Source organism: Hippopotamus amphibius, chromosome 12 (genome assembly GCF_030028045.1).
Source record: "Hippopotamus amphibius kiboko isolate mHipAmp2 chromosome 12, mHipAmp2.hap2, whole genome shotgun sequence".
Taxonomy (NCBI): Eukaryota; Metazoa; Chordata; class Mammalia; order Artiodactyla; family Hippopotamidae; genus Hippopotamus; species Hippopotamus amphibius.
The window spans coordinates 4,821,444-4,838,191 of NC_080197.1; the positions used below are offsets into that span (position 1 = coordinate 4,821,444).

Below are 16,748 nucleotides of genomic sequence, written 5' to 3' on the forward strand. Positions count from 1 at the left end.
TATTTGTCTTTCTCTCTCCGACTTATTTCACTTAGCATCATGTCCTCACTGTGCATCCGTGTTGTTGCACTGGCAGGATTTCCTTCCTTTTTTTGGCTGAATAATATTTCATTGTATATAAATATACCACATTGTCTTTATCCATTCATCCATCGATTTTGACACTCAGGTTGTTTCCGTATCTTGGGTACTGTACAAAATGCTACAGTGAACGCGGGGGTGCTGATATCTCTTCGAGATAGAGATTTCATTTCCTTCAGATAAATCCCCAGATGTGGAACTCATGGATCATATGATAGTTCTATTTTATTTATCTTTTTTAATTTTTTAAAAAATTTTATTTATTTATTTATTATTTTTTGGGGGGTACACCAAGTTCAATCATCTGTTTTTATACACATATCCCCGTATTCCCTCCCTCCCTCGACTCCCCCCCACCCTCCCTTGAGTCCCCCCCACCCTCCCCATCCCAGTCCTCTAAGGCATCTTCCATCCTCGAGTTGAACTCCCTTTGTAATACAACAACTTCCCACTGGCTATCTGTTTTACAGTTGGTAGTATATATATATCTGTGCTACTCTCTCGCTTCGTCTCAGCTTCCCCTTCACCCCCCACCCCCCCAAACCTCGAGTTCTCCAGTCCATTCTCTGCATCTGCATCTGCATCCTTGTTCTTGTCACTGAGTTCATCAGTACCATTTTTAGATTCTGTATATGTGAGTTAGCATACAATATTTGTCTTTCTCTTTCTGACTTACTTCACTCTGTATGACAGACTCTAGGTCTATCTACCTCATTACATATAGCTCCATCTCATCCCTTTTTATAGCTGAGTAATATTCCATTGTATATATATGCCACATCTTCTGTATCCATTCATTTGTTGATGGGCATTTAGGTTGCTTCCATGTCCTGGCTATTGTAAATAGTGCTGCAATAAACATTATGGTACATGTTTCTTTTGGGATTATCGTTTTCTCTGGGTATATGCCCAGTAGTGGGATTGTTGGATCATATGGTAGTTCTATTTGTAGTTTTTTAAGGAACCTCCAAACTGTTTTCCATAGTGGCTGTACCAACTTACATTCCCACCGACAGTGCAGGAGGGTTCCCTTTTCTCCACACCCTCTCCAACATTTGTTGTTTCCAGACTTTGTGATGATGGCCATTCTGATTGGTGTGAGGTGATACCTCATTGTGGCTTTGACTTGCATTTCTCTGATGATTAGTGATGTTGAGCATCTTTTCATGTGTTTGTTGGCCATCTGTATGTATTCTTTGGAGAAATGCCTATTTAGGTCTTCCGCCCATTTGTGGATTGGGTTATTTGCTTTTATGGTATTAAGCTGCATGAGCTGCTTGCATATTTTGGAGGTTAATCCTTTGTCCATTGTTTCATAGGCAACTATTTTTTCCCATTCTGAGGGTTGCCTTCTAGTCTTGTTTATGGTTTCTTTCGCTGTGCAAAAGCTTTTAAGTTTCATGAGATCTCATTTGTTTATTCTTGATTTTATTTCCATGATTCTAGGAGGAGGGTCAAAAAGGATCTTGCTTTGATGTATGTCATAGAGTGTTCTGCCTATGTTTTCCTCTAGGAGTTTTATAGTGTCTGGCCTTACATGTAGGTCTTTAATCCATTTGGAGTTTATTTTTGTGTATGGTGTTAGGAAGTGTTCTAATTTCATTCTTTTACATGTAGCTGTCCAATTTTCCCAGCACCACTTATTGAAGAGGCTGTCTTTTTTCCATTGTATATTCGTGCCTCCTTTGTCACTCCTTTGTCACTCCTTTGTCACTCAGGTTGTTTCCATATCTTGGGTACTGTACAAAATGCTACAGTGAACGCGGGGGTGCAGATATCTCTTCGAGATAGAGATTTCATTTCCTTCAGATAAATCCCCAGATGTGGAACTCATGGATCATACGATAGTTCTATTTTAAAATTTTGGAGGAACCTCTGTTCCCATTTTCCACAGTAGTTGCTTCAATTTACATTCCCACCAACAGTGCACAGGGTTGATCTGGGTCTCTTGAATTTTTATTCTCCCAAGGAACTGAAGTTAAGCAGATCTTAGTCTGGATGTGCCCATCTTCTCCACTGGTCCACGGTGGGTACCAGGGCCAAGACAGCCCTGAAAACCTGTATACCCTGGACTTCTGGTCTTTCTGAAGGTTCAGCTGTTTGTACCTTGGCGTGGTTGGCCCTGCTCCTCCAGGTCATTTCTGTTGACAGTACTGACCAGTCTCCCTACAGCCAGGCTGTTGCTCAACACAGATCAGCCAGTTAAAATCAGAATTAAAGTCAACCCACCGGTAAGCTTCAGAAGAGTCAAACTGGACATATTGAATTCCTATCCAGGCTTGGGGTCCAGGCAGTCAAGGGAGCTCATCTTTTTTGCTAGATTGTTGTTGCCAAACTGTTGTGGAAAAGGGCTCTCAGATTCATTTTATGATCAGGAATTAGAACAAAAAGCAGCACCTGACATTGGGCTTGTGTCCCAGGCCAAGGGATGCGCTGCCTCCCGCAGAGCCGTCAGATGGAAATGCGCTCCATCTGGGGTTGAGGTGAAGCTTGAAGACAGAAGGTCCTGGCTGCTCTGCTCAACCGTAGGCGCGGCATCTGATCACAACAAGGGATGTGGGTTTCTTCAAGGGTAGATGCCTCGCCTGCAGCCATGACCGAGATGCCAGAACCTCAGGATTTAAGCGGGACGGGCTTGGCCAAGCATCCTGTTGTTTAGTCTACATCAGGCTAAACATCTGGGTGATTGGAAACATCTTCAGAGTTGAATGAGCCACGTGACCTGGTCCATGTGGACACAGCCTGGGTCAAGACCAATGAAAGACATGTGTTCAGAGGAGGGTGTTTTCTGAGCAGGAGAGAGGAGGCAGCAAAATGTGTTCAATACTCTGTGCGTCTCCTGCGTGGCTGTAACCAAGGACCACAGACCGGGCAGCTTAAGCAACAGAAGTTGGTTCTCTCACAGTTCTGGAGACTGGCAGTCTGAGATCAAGGTGTAGGCAGGGCAGTGCTCCCCCTGCAACGTGTAGGGTAGAATCCTTCCTTGCCTCTTCCTGGCTTCTGGTGGTTTGCTGGCAATTCTTGGCTTCCCTTGGCTTGATACATCACTCCAATTTCTGCCTCTGCCATCACATGGCTTCTCCCCTGTGTGTCTGTGTCTCCGTATGGCCAAATCCTCCCTGTGTTTCTCCTCTTCTTACAAGGACACCAGTCGTATTGGATTAACCCCTCCCCCCACTCCAGTGCGACCTCATCTTCATTTAACTAATTCCCTCAGCAGTGACCCAATTTCTAAATCAGGCCACATTCATAGGTGCTGGAGGTTAGGACTTCAACAGTTCTTTTTTACTGGGACACAGTTTAGCCCATAATACCTTGGTCCTCTTTTTCTCAGGACCTAAAGACCTGTGACATTTCTCCTTTAAATGTGTGGCCTGTGGATGGCAGGTGGGAGTTCAGCCGTGACGACGGAGGGATTTCCTGGTGGCTGTGGCCCACGTGGCCGTGTGACAGGTGATGAGTGTGGGCACCACGCTCAGAGGGAATGAATGACAAGGCTTCTTGAAGGGCTGTGTGTCATGTTCTGCTATTCCAGCCTGGGCAGCCCGTGAGAACCTGAATTTCCAGCTCTGGGCTGGAGGAGGGCTGTGGGGGGCAGAGAACCAACGAGGTGGCTGGGAGGAGGTTTTGCTCTGTGGCTCTGCTCTCAGTGCCCGACTGGCTGGCTCTGAAGCTGTCTGTGGTCAGCACCCCCCACCCCGGGTAAGAAGACCGGTCACTCAAAGCACATCCTGCAGACTTTACAGAGAACCACATCCCTGAACAAGAGACGCTCTTTAGCCAGGGGCCTCTGTGATTCAGACACCGAGCCCAGAACTTGCAGGGGACGGCCCCGACTCAGCAGGAATTCTGTCCCCCTGGCGTTTGGTGCCCCCAAAGTCCTGGGGTCCCTTTAGAAGGGTGCCAGAGGAGGCCAGTGACCAAGGTCGGGGGAAGGTTCTAGGTGAGGGGTTCCTGGATGGGTGAAGGGCACCCACCCACACCTGGACAGGAAGCCGAGTAGGAAAGGTTTGGATGGGTGGGCCTCACAGGTGGATTCCACTAGATACAGGCGCCCTCAGGTGCCCCTCAGCCCAGCAAACACAGGGAGGAACCCACCCCGTGAACAGTGACACCGCACCCACCAAAGGGAGGAAGGACCGTGACTCTGCAGAGCGCAGGTAACTGACAAGGCCCCCCCCGCCTGCCCCCCCCAGGGCTGAAGGAGGCCCCACCCTCTGCTACTCAGAAACAAAACACAAACCTACCTTCACAGGCCACCTACAAACTCTCCGCTCTCCTACTCCCCGGCGTCCGGTTGGTGGGGCCTGAGGGCCGGCTGGCTCTTCCTTCCCACCCTCCTTCCCCAGCAGGACACCCCGCTCTCCACCTGCACCCCCATTCGTAGGAGGTGAAGCAAAGCTTCGGGGACAGGCAGGGACCAGATATCAAACGCTGACCCAGGGGTTAACGTCAAACGTCCCCAGGGGAAGGACAATGGCCTGGTTGGCTGCTGTCTGCACAGTGATGGGGGCGCCAGGCCAGGTAAGCGGGAAGGTTTTCCGGGTGTGCTTGGGAAACTCCTCCTCTCCAGGAAGTCTGCACCCAGTGGCACATCCTGTGCTCATTTCTGCTTTAAAGCTGTTGATGTATTGCAGATATCCTGGGGAATGAGTGTCGAGGGAGGCTCAAAGCGCTTTATTCCTTCTGAAAAGCAGGCCCGGGGTATCTGGGTATAGAAACACCTGACCAACCACCTCATTATAACAAGGCTGGTGAGAAGGAGGACTGAAGGTAACATTAAAGGGTTTAGACAAATATTTAAAAATGAAATCACATTGTGTTTTTAAAAGCTATACCTAGAAATTCCCAAGGCATTAAAAAAATCAGAGTCTATTTTGCTTTATTCATTGCATTAGCCAAGAATGAATGTGTTACAAGAATGTTCCGGAAGGGAGGCATTGATGAATTGAACATGTCTAAGGGCTATTTTGTGTTCTTTGCAACAACATCCCGTGGGCAAATGTGGAGGGGAACCCTGTCCTCGGGGGGAGGCCGGGAGCTCTTCCTTTCCCAGCACGGGCCCGGGGCCCAGCGGTCCACCCTCCCTCGCTCCAGGGGCCGGAGTCTCGGTCTGGACTCAGTGTATGCCTTGCTTCGGCCAGTTCAGCTCCTTGGCATACGCCCCTTTGCAGCTCCTGATCTCGTAATCGTGCTCCAGACACTTGTTCAGGCCCGGCACCCCGGATCTCCATCCGATGAAGCCCTGGGTCGTCTTTGGAACCGGGGGCGATGGGAACACCTGGAATAGAAAGGCAGGGGGTTGAGTCACCTTGGGCCACAGCAACACGAGGCGTGTCCACGGAGGCATCGGGATCGCCACGCCTGGTGTGGAGAAGACGGAAGGAACCACGGTACTGGCCCCCCAGACAGACACACAGGTCAATGCAACAGAAGAGAGAACCCAGAAATGAACTCACACTTCTGTGGGCACTTCATCCACGACAAAGGAGGCGCAATGTACTATGGTGAAAAGATAGCCTCTTCAACACACAGTGTTGGGAAAACTGGACAGCGACATGCCAAAGCAGCAAACTGGTCTACTTCTCACACCATGCACAGAACGAAACCACTGTTAGAGACTTACAGGTAAGGCCTGAAACCATGAAACTTGCAAGGGAAAACACAGGCAGCACACTCTTCTACGCTGGTCTCAGCAATATTTTGGGGGATGTGTCTCCTCAGGCAAATGAAAAGTAAACAAATGGGACTACGTCACACTAACAGGCTGCTTCTGCACAGAGAAGGAAACTATCAACAGAGCAAAAGGGCCGCCTGCTGAATGGGGGAAGATATTTGCAAATGTATCCGATAAAGGGTTAATATCCAAAATATACTCATACAGCTCAGCATCAAAAAACAAAAACAAAAAGACAAACAACCTGGTTAAAAAATGGGCAGAGGACCTGAACAGACATTGTTACAAAGTAGATATACAGGTAGCTAACAGTCACATGAAAAGATGTTCAGTGTCACTAATCATCACGCCTGTCAGAGTGGCTATCATCAAAAAGACGATGAATAACAAGTGCTGGCGGGGATGGGGAGAAAAGGGAACTCTCGTGCGCTGCTGGTGGGAATGTAAATTGGTGCAGCCACCGCGGAAAACAGTATGCAGGTTTATCAAAAAATTAAAAATAGAACTGCCCAGAAAGTCCACTCTTGAGTACTTACCTAAAGTAAATGAAAACACTAATTCGAAAAGATATATGCAACTCTATGTTCACTGAACCATTATTTACAATAGCCAAGATAAGGAAGCCATGTAAGTGCCCATCAACAGATGACTGGAGAAAGGTGTGGTCTATATATGCAATGGAATATTACTCAGCCATAAAAATTAATGAAATCTTCCCATCTGTGACAACATAGACGGACCTAGAGGGTACTTAGCAGTGAAATGTCAGACAGAGAAAGACAAATAGTGCATGATTTTACTTACGTGTGGTGTCTAAAAAACAATGAGCAAAAATAAACAGAAACAGAGTCACAGAAACAGAACAAACAGGTGGTTGCCAGAGGGGAGGTGGAGGAGGAGAGAAATAGGTGAGGGAAACTAACAGGTACAAACTTCCATTTGCAAAATAAATGAGTGGCAGGTATGACATGTACAGTGTGGAGAGTACAGGCAGTAATTATGTCATATCTTCGTGTGGTGACAGATCGTAACTAGACTTATCGCGATCATTTTGAAATGTTTAGAAATATTGAATCCCTGTGTTGTATAATAAGAACTGACATAAAGTTGTAGGTCAGTTATGCTTCAACAACAAACTTGTAGCAAAAGAGATCAGTTTTGTGGTTACCAGAGGCAGGGGGATGGGCGGAAGGGAATTGGATGGAGGTGATCAAAGGTACAGGCTTCCAGGTATAAGAGAAATAAGTACTAGGGACATAATGTACAGCGTGGTAAATAGAATTAGCACTGCTGGGCCTTATATATGAAAGCTGTTAAGAGTAAATCCTAAGAATTCTCATCACAAGGAGAAATTTTTTTTTTATTTCTTAAATTTTGTGTCTATATGAGATGATGGATGGTCCCTAAACTTACTGTGATAATCATTTCACAATGTACGTACGTCAAGTCACGAGGCTGCACACCGTACCCTCACTCGGTGCTGTATGTCGATTAGAAAGAAAAGAGAGAAAGTAGAGCCAGTGTCCCTAAGTAAGGTGCGCTGAACGTAAGCACACGCCGGTGAGCTGGACTCGGAGATGACGTTTTCCCTGAAGGTAATGATCACCAAGCATATCTCTTTATCTCATAATGCTTAACACATTTAATTCATGACCTCCAGTAAAATAATTTTTATTTGGTAAAAGAGCAAAAACGAGAAAAAAGTAAGGTGCAGAAATATCAAAGACTACAGTTCACAGTGCCCTTTATAAAATACCTGGCAATATTGTCAGATGGTATCCTGGCAGTTATAGACCCTCCTGGTTTGATTAGAAGGCTTTATGATACATGTGTGTACACACACATCCCCTGCAAACCACGGACACCACGGGAATGAAAAACAAATTGAATTGAATTAAAAACCAAAAGGGAAATGGGATTCAATCTGAAATGTAAAAACCACAATTTCATTTGTCAATTTTTTGAAATGTGGAAAATTTTTGGAAAATGAGGGTCAATGTTTATGTAGGTTTTGCCCTTCCATTTGGAATAATCTTCTGTTCTGCTCTTATGGGGCATTTGAACCAAGACAGGAGTGAGGAGTATTTGTGAGATGAAGAGGTTTAATATGCTTGGGGTTATGAGTTCACGCTTAGCTCAAAGGATTTTTGAGGCGGTCGCGGGAGGGGATGGTCCTGGTGGGCCAGCTGCCGCTGGTGGATGAAGCCCTCTAACATATGTTCTTGATGAAGTATTAAAATTAACCTCCTGAGAGGCTCCACGCAGGGAGGGTCATGAACGAATGCCAGCAGGGCCAGAGTCTCCTCTAGCCCGTTCTCCACAAGGCTGGGCCAGATGGGCCCTGGGGAACACACAGACTAGCTTTCAAGTCCATCTCCAACGTGTAAGAGAAATGCAGTCAGAACCCACCCTGGGATGCCACACTTCACCCACCAGATTGGCAAAGGGATGGAAACACCACTGTGAGCAAGGGGCTTATGGGAGAATCTGTTGTTCACTCTCTGTGGAGGGCAATATCACCACTATCTACAAAAAGTGAAAATGCAAACACTCTTTGACCTGACAATCCAACCCTAAGCATTTATCCTAAGACATCCTAATACCTGCACGTGCACATACCAGGGTTAGTGTAGGGGACTGACTGCAGCCCTGTTTGTCATAGCAAACGCCTGGACACAGCCTACGTGTCCATCCACAGGGGACCCATCCAGCCACAGCCCTTCCGCAGCACAGAATACTACACGGAAGTTTAAAAGAATGAGGAAGCCCTGTGTGTTCGGAGTAGGAATGACTTTGAAGATAAACTGCTAAGAGAAAAAAGATGTAGAAAAATGTGTAAAATATGGTATAATTTGTGTACTAAGGAAACGAGGCTAGAGCCCCCACATCCACTTGAATACACATATTGCACCCGGGGAAGGGTACAGAGTCTGGGATAGCAGCTCCCGGGAGTCAGGGAGGGAAGGAGGCTTTTCACAGCGTGCCCTTTGGGGTGTAGGACACCTGTCAAGCCATAAATGTAGTTTTAAAGGCCCTAATCCACCTGACGAGGGGATGGGAAGGAGGAAGAAGAGAACCATTTCCTCGGCAAGGAAGGAAGTTCAGAGGGAAACAAGCAAAGTGCCTTTCTCTCCTGGGTCACGATCCTGGTCCTCCCCCTGCCCTCCCCCCACCTCCCCCCTGCAGACTCTGACAGGTGTGCACCTTCCACACGTGGCCTTCTCCTAAGCAGAGGCTCCCACAGGAGAAAATCGTGTTTTGTTTTGTTCTGGTCCCAGGACAGTTCCTCTCTTCTCCCTCTAGAAGGAGGTACTGTTCTGATTTCTAGGCAGGGATGCTTCCTTTGAAAGCATGATGATTCTGGTCACAGCTGCCACCCGCCTGAGCAGGCATGGGGGCCGTGTGTCAGGATGGCAGAGGGAGGAGCCCAGCTCCATCAAGGGCAAGGCATCTATGGGGACTGCCTGTGGCTGGGAAAGATGGCAGGGTCCCTCATCACTGTGTCCCCTTCTGGGGTGGAGGTGGGGGTAGGGAGTTGGCAGAATTAAAACCTGGCTGTGGAGAAATATCAGACCTGCTTCCTGCTGGAAGCAAAACACTGTGTCTAAAAGGATGCTTCTTGTGGTGATATTCCCCCAAACCCTTACATTGGGAACAACCCAGACGTCCAGAGATAAGGGAAGGGTTATATAAATCATGGTCCATTCACACAATGGACAAAAATACAGTCACTAATATCATAATGATTTGGAGTGCTATGGTTAAGTACATGGATACATTATTAAGTGAAAAAAGGAGATTACAAAGCAGCCTGTGACGTGTGATTTTTAAATATATATATGTATACATACATACACACACACACACGTGTGCGTGTGAATGAGTATGTGCGTGTGTGTATGTGTGTGTGTTTATTGAAGGAATCGAGAATAACATTTAAGAGCAGGGCTCTGAAATCAGACACACTTGACACTGGGAAAGTTATTCAGCCTTTATCTGCTTCTGTTTCCCCATCTGCAAAATGGGTTTGATGGCAATTATATCCACTTTCCAGGGATGTTGTAGAAATAAGATAACCATGTAAAGCACTTAGGATGGGGAGCAACTAAAGGACAACAGTCAAACATCAAGAGCTAGCGTTTATGGAGATGCGGAAAACATCTGCAAGGAACTCCTCAAAACGTTAACCATGCGTCAGGGTACATATCGATGTTTTAATTTGTGATTTATATTTTGCTATATTTCTAGAAAAATCAGTGAGTCTCCACTGTTGTATAATCAGGGGGAACCCTCTCAACATCTCAGTGGAATGCATTCATTCATTCATTCATTCATCTAACAGATTGCACCCACTGAGCACCCACCACGAAGGAGCCGGCCACCCCAACAGATCTTGAGGGCGTGTCAGGAAAAGAAAACCCAGAGCCTGACTCCCTCACCTCTGGCCGCCTTCATCCTGAGTTTTCATCCCCTCTCCTCATCAGGACGCAGAAGTGCCTTCTCCGCAGCTGGGCGGAGAGCAAGAACCCGGGATTCAAGTGACAGACCCACGAGAGGAGCCCCAGGGACCTACAGAGCTCAGCACCTTCTAGAGGCATCTACCCCACCTCCACAGCTGACTGGTCTCAGGTGGGAACACCATCTAAGTTTTCGCCCCTCTGGATGGCCTGGTCCCTCACTCAGCTACCAGAGTCACCTTTTAAAAAGGCAAGTCTCAACATGCCGTGGCCCTCCTTCCCACTGCAAATCGCGCTCAAATCCCAACTCCTTCCTCTGGCCGCCGAGGTACCGCCCGTGTTGGGACCAGTAACCGGCCCCGCCACCCGGTCTCCCACCTGTGCGCTTGGAAAGGGCTGCAAACCCGTCTCCCCGCGGGCCGGGTGTGCTGTGTTCTTACCTGTGCGGGTGGCTCGGCCCACCTGGAGCAACACCAGGGCAACACCGTTTCGGGTGGGGCAGGTTTCTTATCTAGGAAAACAAGTACTTAAAGGACTTTGCGAACCTTGATGTATTCGTCCACCTGGGTCACTGGCCGGATGCGGAAGCGCTCGGGAAGCTCGATTTTGGGCTTCGGGGTGGCGGGTTCTTCCTCACACTTGATCAGCTGAAACACAGCCCCCAGAGAGGGGGCCCCAGCGGCTGAGACCTCGGAAAGGAAGCTCCCCTCACTGGCCCCCTCGCCCCCCCCGCCCCCCTAGAATAAGGCACTTGACAGTTAGGGCGGGGATCACATCGCAGACGTGGGCGGCCAGCTCAGCTTCAAGCCGTGCAGACTGCCAGTTCACAGCCCCGCCGCCGAGGGATCTGGGAACACTTCACCGGTTATGGCCTCAAACTAAAACATGCCAGCAAGGTTCAGGACCAGCCTCGAAACTATGAGGACAGCCCGCATCCCCTCTTTTAATTTTTAAAGCAATTTCGAACTCTTCAATAAACCAATTTAATTACACATAAAGAATATTAATATTTCTCTTTTATGCCTATTATATTAATAAGGACAATTTTATGCATAAAATTTCAAGTTGCGTACCTCTCTAAGTATTAAAAAAACTCATTAAGAATGGCATAATTTCAGAGCTAGTGGGATGGGGTGAATTACTAAGGGGGTTTACGCTGCCTTGAGTCATGAATGCTTTGAATGATGCAGCCCCAGTGCGATTCTGCCGCCCTCCAAAGAAATGTGGTTTCCTCATGTTGTGTCTTGGAGATCATGCGGAAGGTTGCAAACTGTTGGCCACCATCCCAGTGAAGCTCACACAAGCATTCTGTGGGCCTGCTGGTGTTTTATGACTCCAAGCCACTCTCCTAGACTCAGAAGATTTCATTAAAGCATCTGGATTTCTGGACTCTCTTAAACAATCAGCAAATGCAGCCAGTCTGTTCGCCTGGTAGCCCTCAGCTGGGCTGATGGTGGCTGCTCTGGATGGGGTCAGTGGTCTCTTTGCTGGTGGCCCCCTCACGCACTGTTACTTACGCCTGGCCCTTTCCCTCATCTCTGTTTCCTATCTGGTGTAGGAAATACCAAGAGTATTTTCCTAATAATCCTGCAGATATTTGCTCTGAACCTCACAGTCACTGAATGAAGCAGTGAAGACTATCAGCCCATTTTACAGATGGGAAGTCCAAGGCTGAGTGGCCCTGGAATCAGCCAGAGCAGCTTCTCCCCTTGTTGCCTCCCTTTTTCATCTGTACTTGCACTTCTTTGAGTTCAAATTCCTCATTTGTAAAATGGGCATCAAATAGCACCCTCCTCTGCACAGGGGTTGCCGCACGGGTTACATGAGCTGGTTCGGATGAAGCACCTGGATCGTGGCTGGCACATAGTAAGCACTCAATAAGTTCGTGAATGGGAGGAAGCTTCAGGTGTCAGCTGCCTTCACCCACAACACGCACTTTAAATTTATACTTGCAAAGTACACACTTCATAACCATTTATTCCTGGAAATGATTGATTCTATAACCTCAGGGCTCATCAAATTTACATTTACCTCCTCAAGGGGGGTTGTTAAAAATCCCCAGTTCTGGGCCCAGTTTTGCCGTGCTTCGTTCTCAGCCTTCAGACGGAATTTCCTGAAAAAGAAAGCTCTTAAATGCTGGACATTTGAAAAGAGTTAAAGTAGCAAACCCTAAAAGGTGCCCTGGGGAGAATTATTATTTTTTTTATTTTTTTAATTTTTTTTATTTTTTTTGGGGGGTACACCAGGTTCAATCATCTGTTTTTATACACATATCCCCTGGGGAGAATTTTACACGCTTCAGTGCCCCTGGACTAAATGATGATTCTGTGCCAGGGAGGGAGGGGGAGTCCCTTGTTGCTGGGCACGTCTCACTAATGTAAGGGAGACATGGGTCTAAGAACCAGAGACGCTGGTTGGGTGGTATACTGGGGAGCAGGCAGGACTGGGGCTGACTCTGCCCGAGGGGTCATCTAAATACTGGAATCCTTATTTTGGGGGCCCCTGGACCTACAGTAATGGGGGAGTCTTAAATCATTATGGAGGTACACATAAATTTCCTTGTTTTCAGAGCAAGGACCAGGGCAGAGTGCATGAGGCCCTGGGATGCAAAATTCAAGGAGGTGCTCTCTCCCAGATTCCTGCAAGTGCAGAGCCAGCGCCTGCATGACCTTGAGATGAAGCCCCCCTTAAATACTGCACCCCAGGTGCCTCACTCGTCCCACCCTAAACCTGGCCCTGCTTTTGTTCCACTCTGAGTATAATTTATACATAACTACCTAGGAGCTGAGTTGAGTTGCAGTTGAAGAGCAGGTGTGTCCCATTTTGCAAAAATCTGATTAAACATTTATTCATTTTGATTTTCAAGTGTCTTTTTCTATTTTGGAATTAGTATCTGCACCCCGAGTCCCCTCTGATGTTTCAACAGTTTCAGAGGCCCTGGCCAAGCTCTTTCCCTGGACACTGAGCATCTAAAGCAGAGTCTATTCCCAAGGGAGCTATGACATGAGACAAAAATATGAGCCACATATGTAACTTAAAATTTTCTAGAGTCACATCTTTAAAAAAGTAAAAATAAACAGGTAAACTTAACTTTGGTATCACTTTTCAGGGGCATGAAGTTTTTGAAATGTAGTATTTTACATTTACAGCTCATCCCAGTTTGGAATAATCACATTTCAAGTGCTCAGGAGCCACTTTGGACATGGGACAGAACAGTCTAAGGGCTTAATTGGCTCTGTTCACACAGGAGGGGCCATCTGACATGGGTCTGGAAGATTGAGTAGGAGTTTGTTTGGTGGAGGACAAGAGAAAAGGGCGTTCTAGGCAGAGGGAACATACCCTGCTATGGTAGTATTTCCTATTGTGGGTACTTGGATAAAATTAAAGATTTAAAAAATAATACTGGCTTTCCATTTTCAAGAGTGGTATAAAGTTTCCTATAAAAATAAGTTCATTAAGTGAAACAAAGCTAATTTAAAGAAAAATATGAAGTGACTATTGCAGGATTTTCAAGGAAATGGTAAAAGTCATAGAGATGACAATAGGATAACTGAAGTTTAAGAGGTAAGGCAGAATGGTTTGTTGTTGCGAATATTTACTTACTTGCATCTAAATGAGTAACTTCCCATATTGGTTAAAAACTTCAGAGATGGAATACTCTGTAGCAATGGGATAGAATGCCAAATGAAAACATACATTACAGATGTCTGCTGAAGATACATCTTTCAGAAAATGGATCTATTCTTTAAATTAAAACATTAAAAAACCAGGACAAGCAAGAGGGAATGTAAACTGCTCTCATTCTAATTGAACAAATATTAAGATTTTTAAACATTTGGTAAATCTTAAAAATAAGCACACATCGGTCGGCTCTCAACAAGCAAAGCTTTGCAGAGGGTTGTAAAGCCAGGTGCAAAATCTTTCACGCCTTCGTGGTGTGCCTGAGAGAAGAGAAAGATAGAAAGGCTCTTTCGTCCCTAACACTGCCCCCTTCCCGCAAGGCCCCCGCCCCGGGCCACCTCCAGGTCATGCTCCTGGCGCCCGGAGGTCGACCACCTCCAGGACTTGGTGGGGAAACTGAGGCCGCCAGGTGTGCACACTTCAGGTGGGAACAGCCCAGCCCACTGGGTTACCGGATCCCAGGCGTTACCAGATCTTGTCCTGGGCCACGAGGTTCATGCGCTCGGCCGCAGCGGTGCTGATCGGTTTCTGCGCCATGGGGCCTGGGGTCCTGGCGAGACCCGCACGTGGGCCCTGGGCTCAGCGTCTCGCTTCGCTATGGAGACCGGTTGCCAAGCAACGCGGGACGCGGAGGCGGAGACGGCGCCGCACCTGGCGCGGTTGGGGCCGCTGGGCCCTCGCGGCGTCCCTGCGCCCACAGCCAACCTCGGTCCGCAGCTGCGCCCTTCGCCTGCCTCCCTGCCCCACTGCCTGGCCCGGGGCTGCAGCAGCCCTGCTCTGCGGGAAAGCCTTGGGAAAACGTCAAGACCTCGCACCTCCTCCTTCCTTTAAAATGTAGACCTGTCATGCAAGTGTACTGGCCAAGGGTACCAACCCTAAGCGTACCGAGCTTAATGGATACCGTCATAGAGACCCCTGTAACCACCGCCTGGATTACGAAATAGGTCACTCCAGTAGCCCCCGCCCCCCGCCGTCCCCCCCCCCCCCCGCCCCCGGTCGACTTCTCTCGGCGGAGATGTGTTTCATCAGAATTTGAACCTTGAGTGGAATCGTTCCAGTGTCGTTTCTGCCTGACTCCTTGGTCCAGTGTTACATGTTTGGGAGGGTCATGCGTGTCCCTGCGAGTAGCCGGCGTGTGTTCACCACGAGGCGGACGGCACTGGGGCTATGTTGTGGGGCCTCCATGGAAGTGCTGCTGTGAGTTTCAGTGCATGTGGCTTTCGGAGAACATCTGCGTGCATTTCTTTGGCATCCACTCTCTACACCCATCTCCAAATGCAATTCAAAGGTAACATTGCCTCCAGAGCCCTCACCACGCCCATCAACACCAATCCCTCGTCTTTGGGGTGCTCAGGGGGTGTTTGTTGAGTAAGTCGTTGACACCCTCCCCTCCCCCCCCCCATCACACCACGTTGTCATAGGGCTGGGACTGGAAGGCGTATCTAAAAGACAACCGAATGTGCATCCAATGCGTAGGGCAGGGAAACGTTCCTCTACCAGAGTAGCCACGGGACACGCAGGCAGTTCAGAGCCTCGGGGCACCTCAGAGGCTGCAAGCTTCCGCTGACCTACAGGTCACCTCCGGATGATGAGCAAGACCCTCCGGGAGGACGTGGATGCTTTCATCTCCTCATTGGGTATGGGCGATTCTCCCTGGCGGGGCTCCCTACCTCCCTGACCTCCTCCCTTATCCACGGATGTGTGCTTTCATGGGGGTGTTTGGAGGATGTGTTTCCCCCTCTTAATGACGTTCCCTACAGCCGGGTGTGTGTTGCTCTTCTTGGCTGCTGGAAATGCTGGGTGGAGGCCCAGGATTGGGGTGGTTCCTACTGCTGCCTCAGCTAAAATAGCAAGGGGGCAGGTAGAGGCTGGAATCAGAGCTGCTGGAACTCATCAGCGTGATGTGTAGCCCGCCAGCCTGGGTGTCCAGGTGGGTCTGGGATTTTCTTCCTGGCCTTTTCCCTAAGGTCGCCATTCCTGCCACGGAAGGGAAAGTATCCTGGGGAGAATTGTGAATAGGAGATGGTTAGGAAGAGAAGAGGACCATCATGAATGGGGGCAAAGTCTGCTTCTCTCGGGAAGATTCTTAGATGATTCTGTTAAGATGATTAATTAAGAATGAATTCATTTACTGCACGTCTGTATGCCAGACACCAAGGGTCCGCTCATTCTACAGACATGTGCCGAGTGCCTCCTGCATGCCTGGGGATGCAGGAGGGAACAAGACCGGAGAAGTCGTTGCTCTCCTGGGCTGCCTTGTCAGAAGGAAGACACACAATGGAGCAAGTGAAGACAGATCACAAATGCACCATAACCCCAGGGAGAGGTGCATGGTGTCAAGGAAGTTAAATCAGGGACGGAGGCTGAAGGTGACAGAGTCAAGTGAAGGCATGCGGAAGGGACTGTCCTAAGTGGGTGGTCAGGAAAGGCCTCTCTGAAGAGGGGATGCCTGAGCACAGAGCTGGATAGCGAGAGACACATGCAAAGGGGTTGGAAGAGTTCTCCATGGAGGAGGGAAGTGCAGGGCAAAGGTCCTGAGGTAGAACAAGCCCGGGCTGTTTGAAGACCAGTGAGGAGGCCAGTGCAGCTGGAGAGCTCCCTGGAAAGTGTGGCTGGGTGCAGAAATGAGAAAGCAAGCACAATGTCTTCCAGGAGTTCAGCTAAATAGGGACACGGATATGAATGCAGCTTCATATATGAAATAACAGTAGGTTGAAAGCACCCCAGGTGAAGCAGAAAAGTGCAGAGGAGGTGATGAGTGAGTGGGGTTTTGAAGGATGAATAAGAGTTTGCCAGTGTTGTCCATTCTTCTCAGAAATATCTGCACAGGGCAGCCTGGGGGATGGGTCCAG

General features: G+C 48.2%; 1 protein-coding gene across 1 annotated transcript; it reads right to left on the minus strand.

Annotated features, from left to right (window-relative positions):
• Nucleotides 1-4,956: 4,956 nt before the first annotated feature.
• CIMIP1 (ciliary microtubule inner protein 1) lies at nt 4,957-14,485 on the minus strand. Its single transcript, XM_057703967.1, has 4 exons — nt 14,366-14,485; nt 12,247-12,328; nt 10,761-10,862; nt 4,957-5,362 (listed from the first exon to the last, which is right to left on the minus strand). The coding sequence occupies exons 1-4, from the start codon at nt 14,431-14,433 to the stop codon at nt 5,201-5,203; spliced, it is 414 nt and encodes a 137-aa protein (XP_057559950.1). The 5' UTR covers nt 14,434-14,485; the 3' UTR covers nt 4,957-5,200.
• Nucleotides 14,486-16,748: the final 2,263 nt, after the last annotated feature.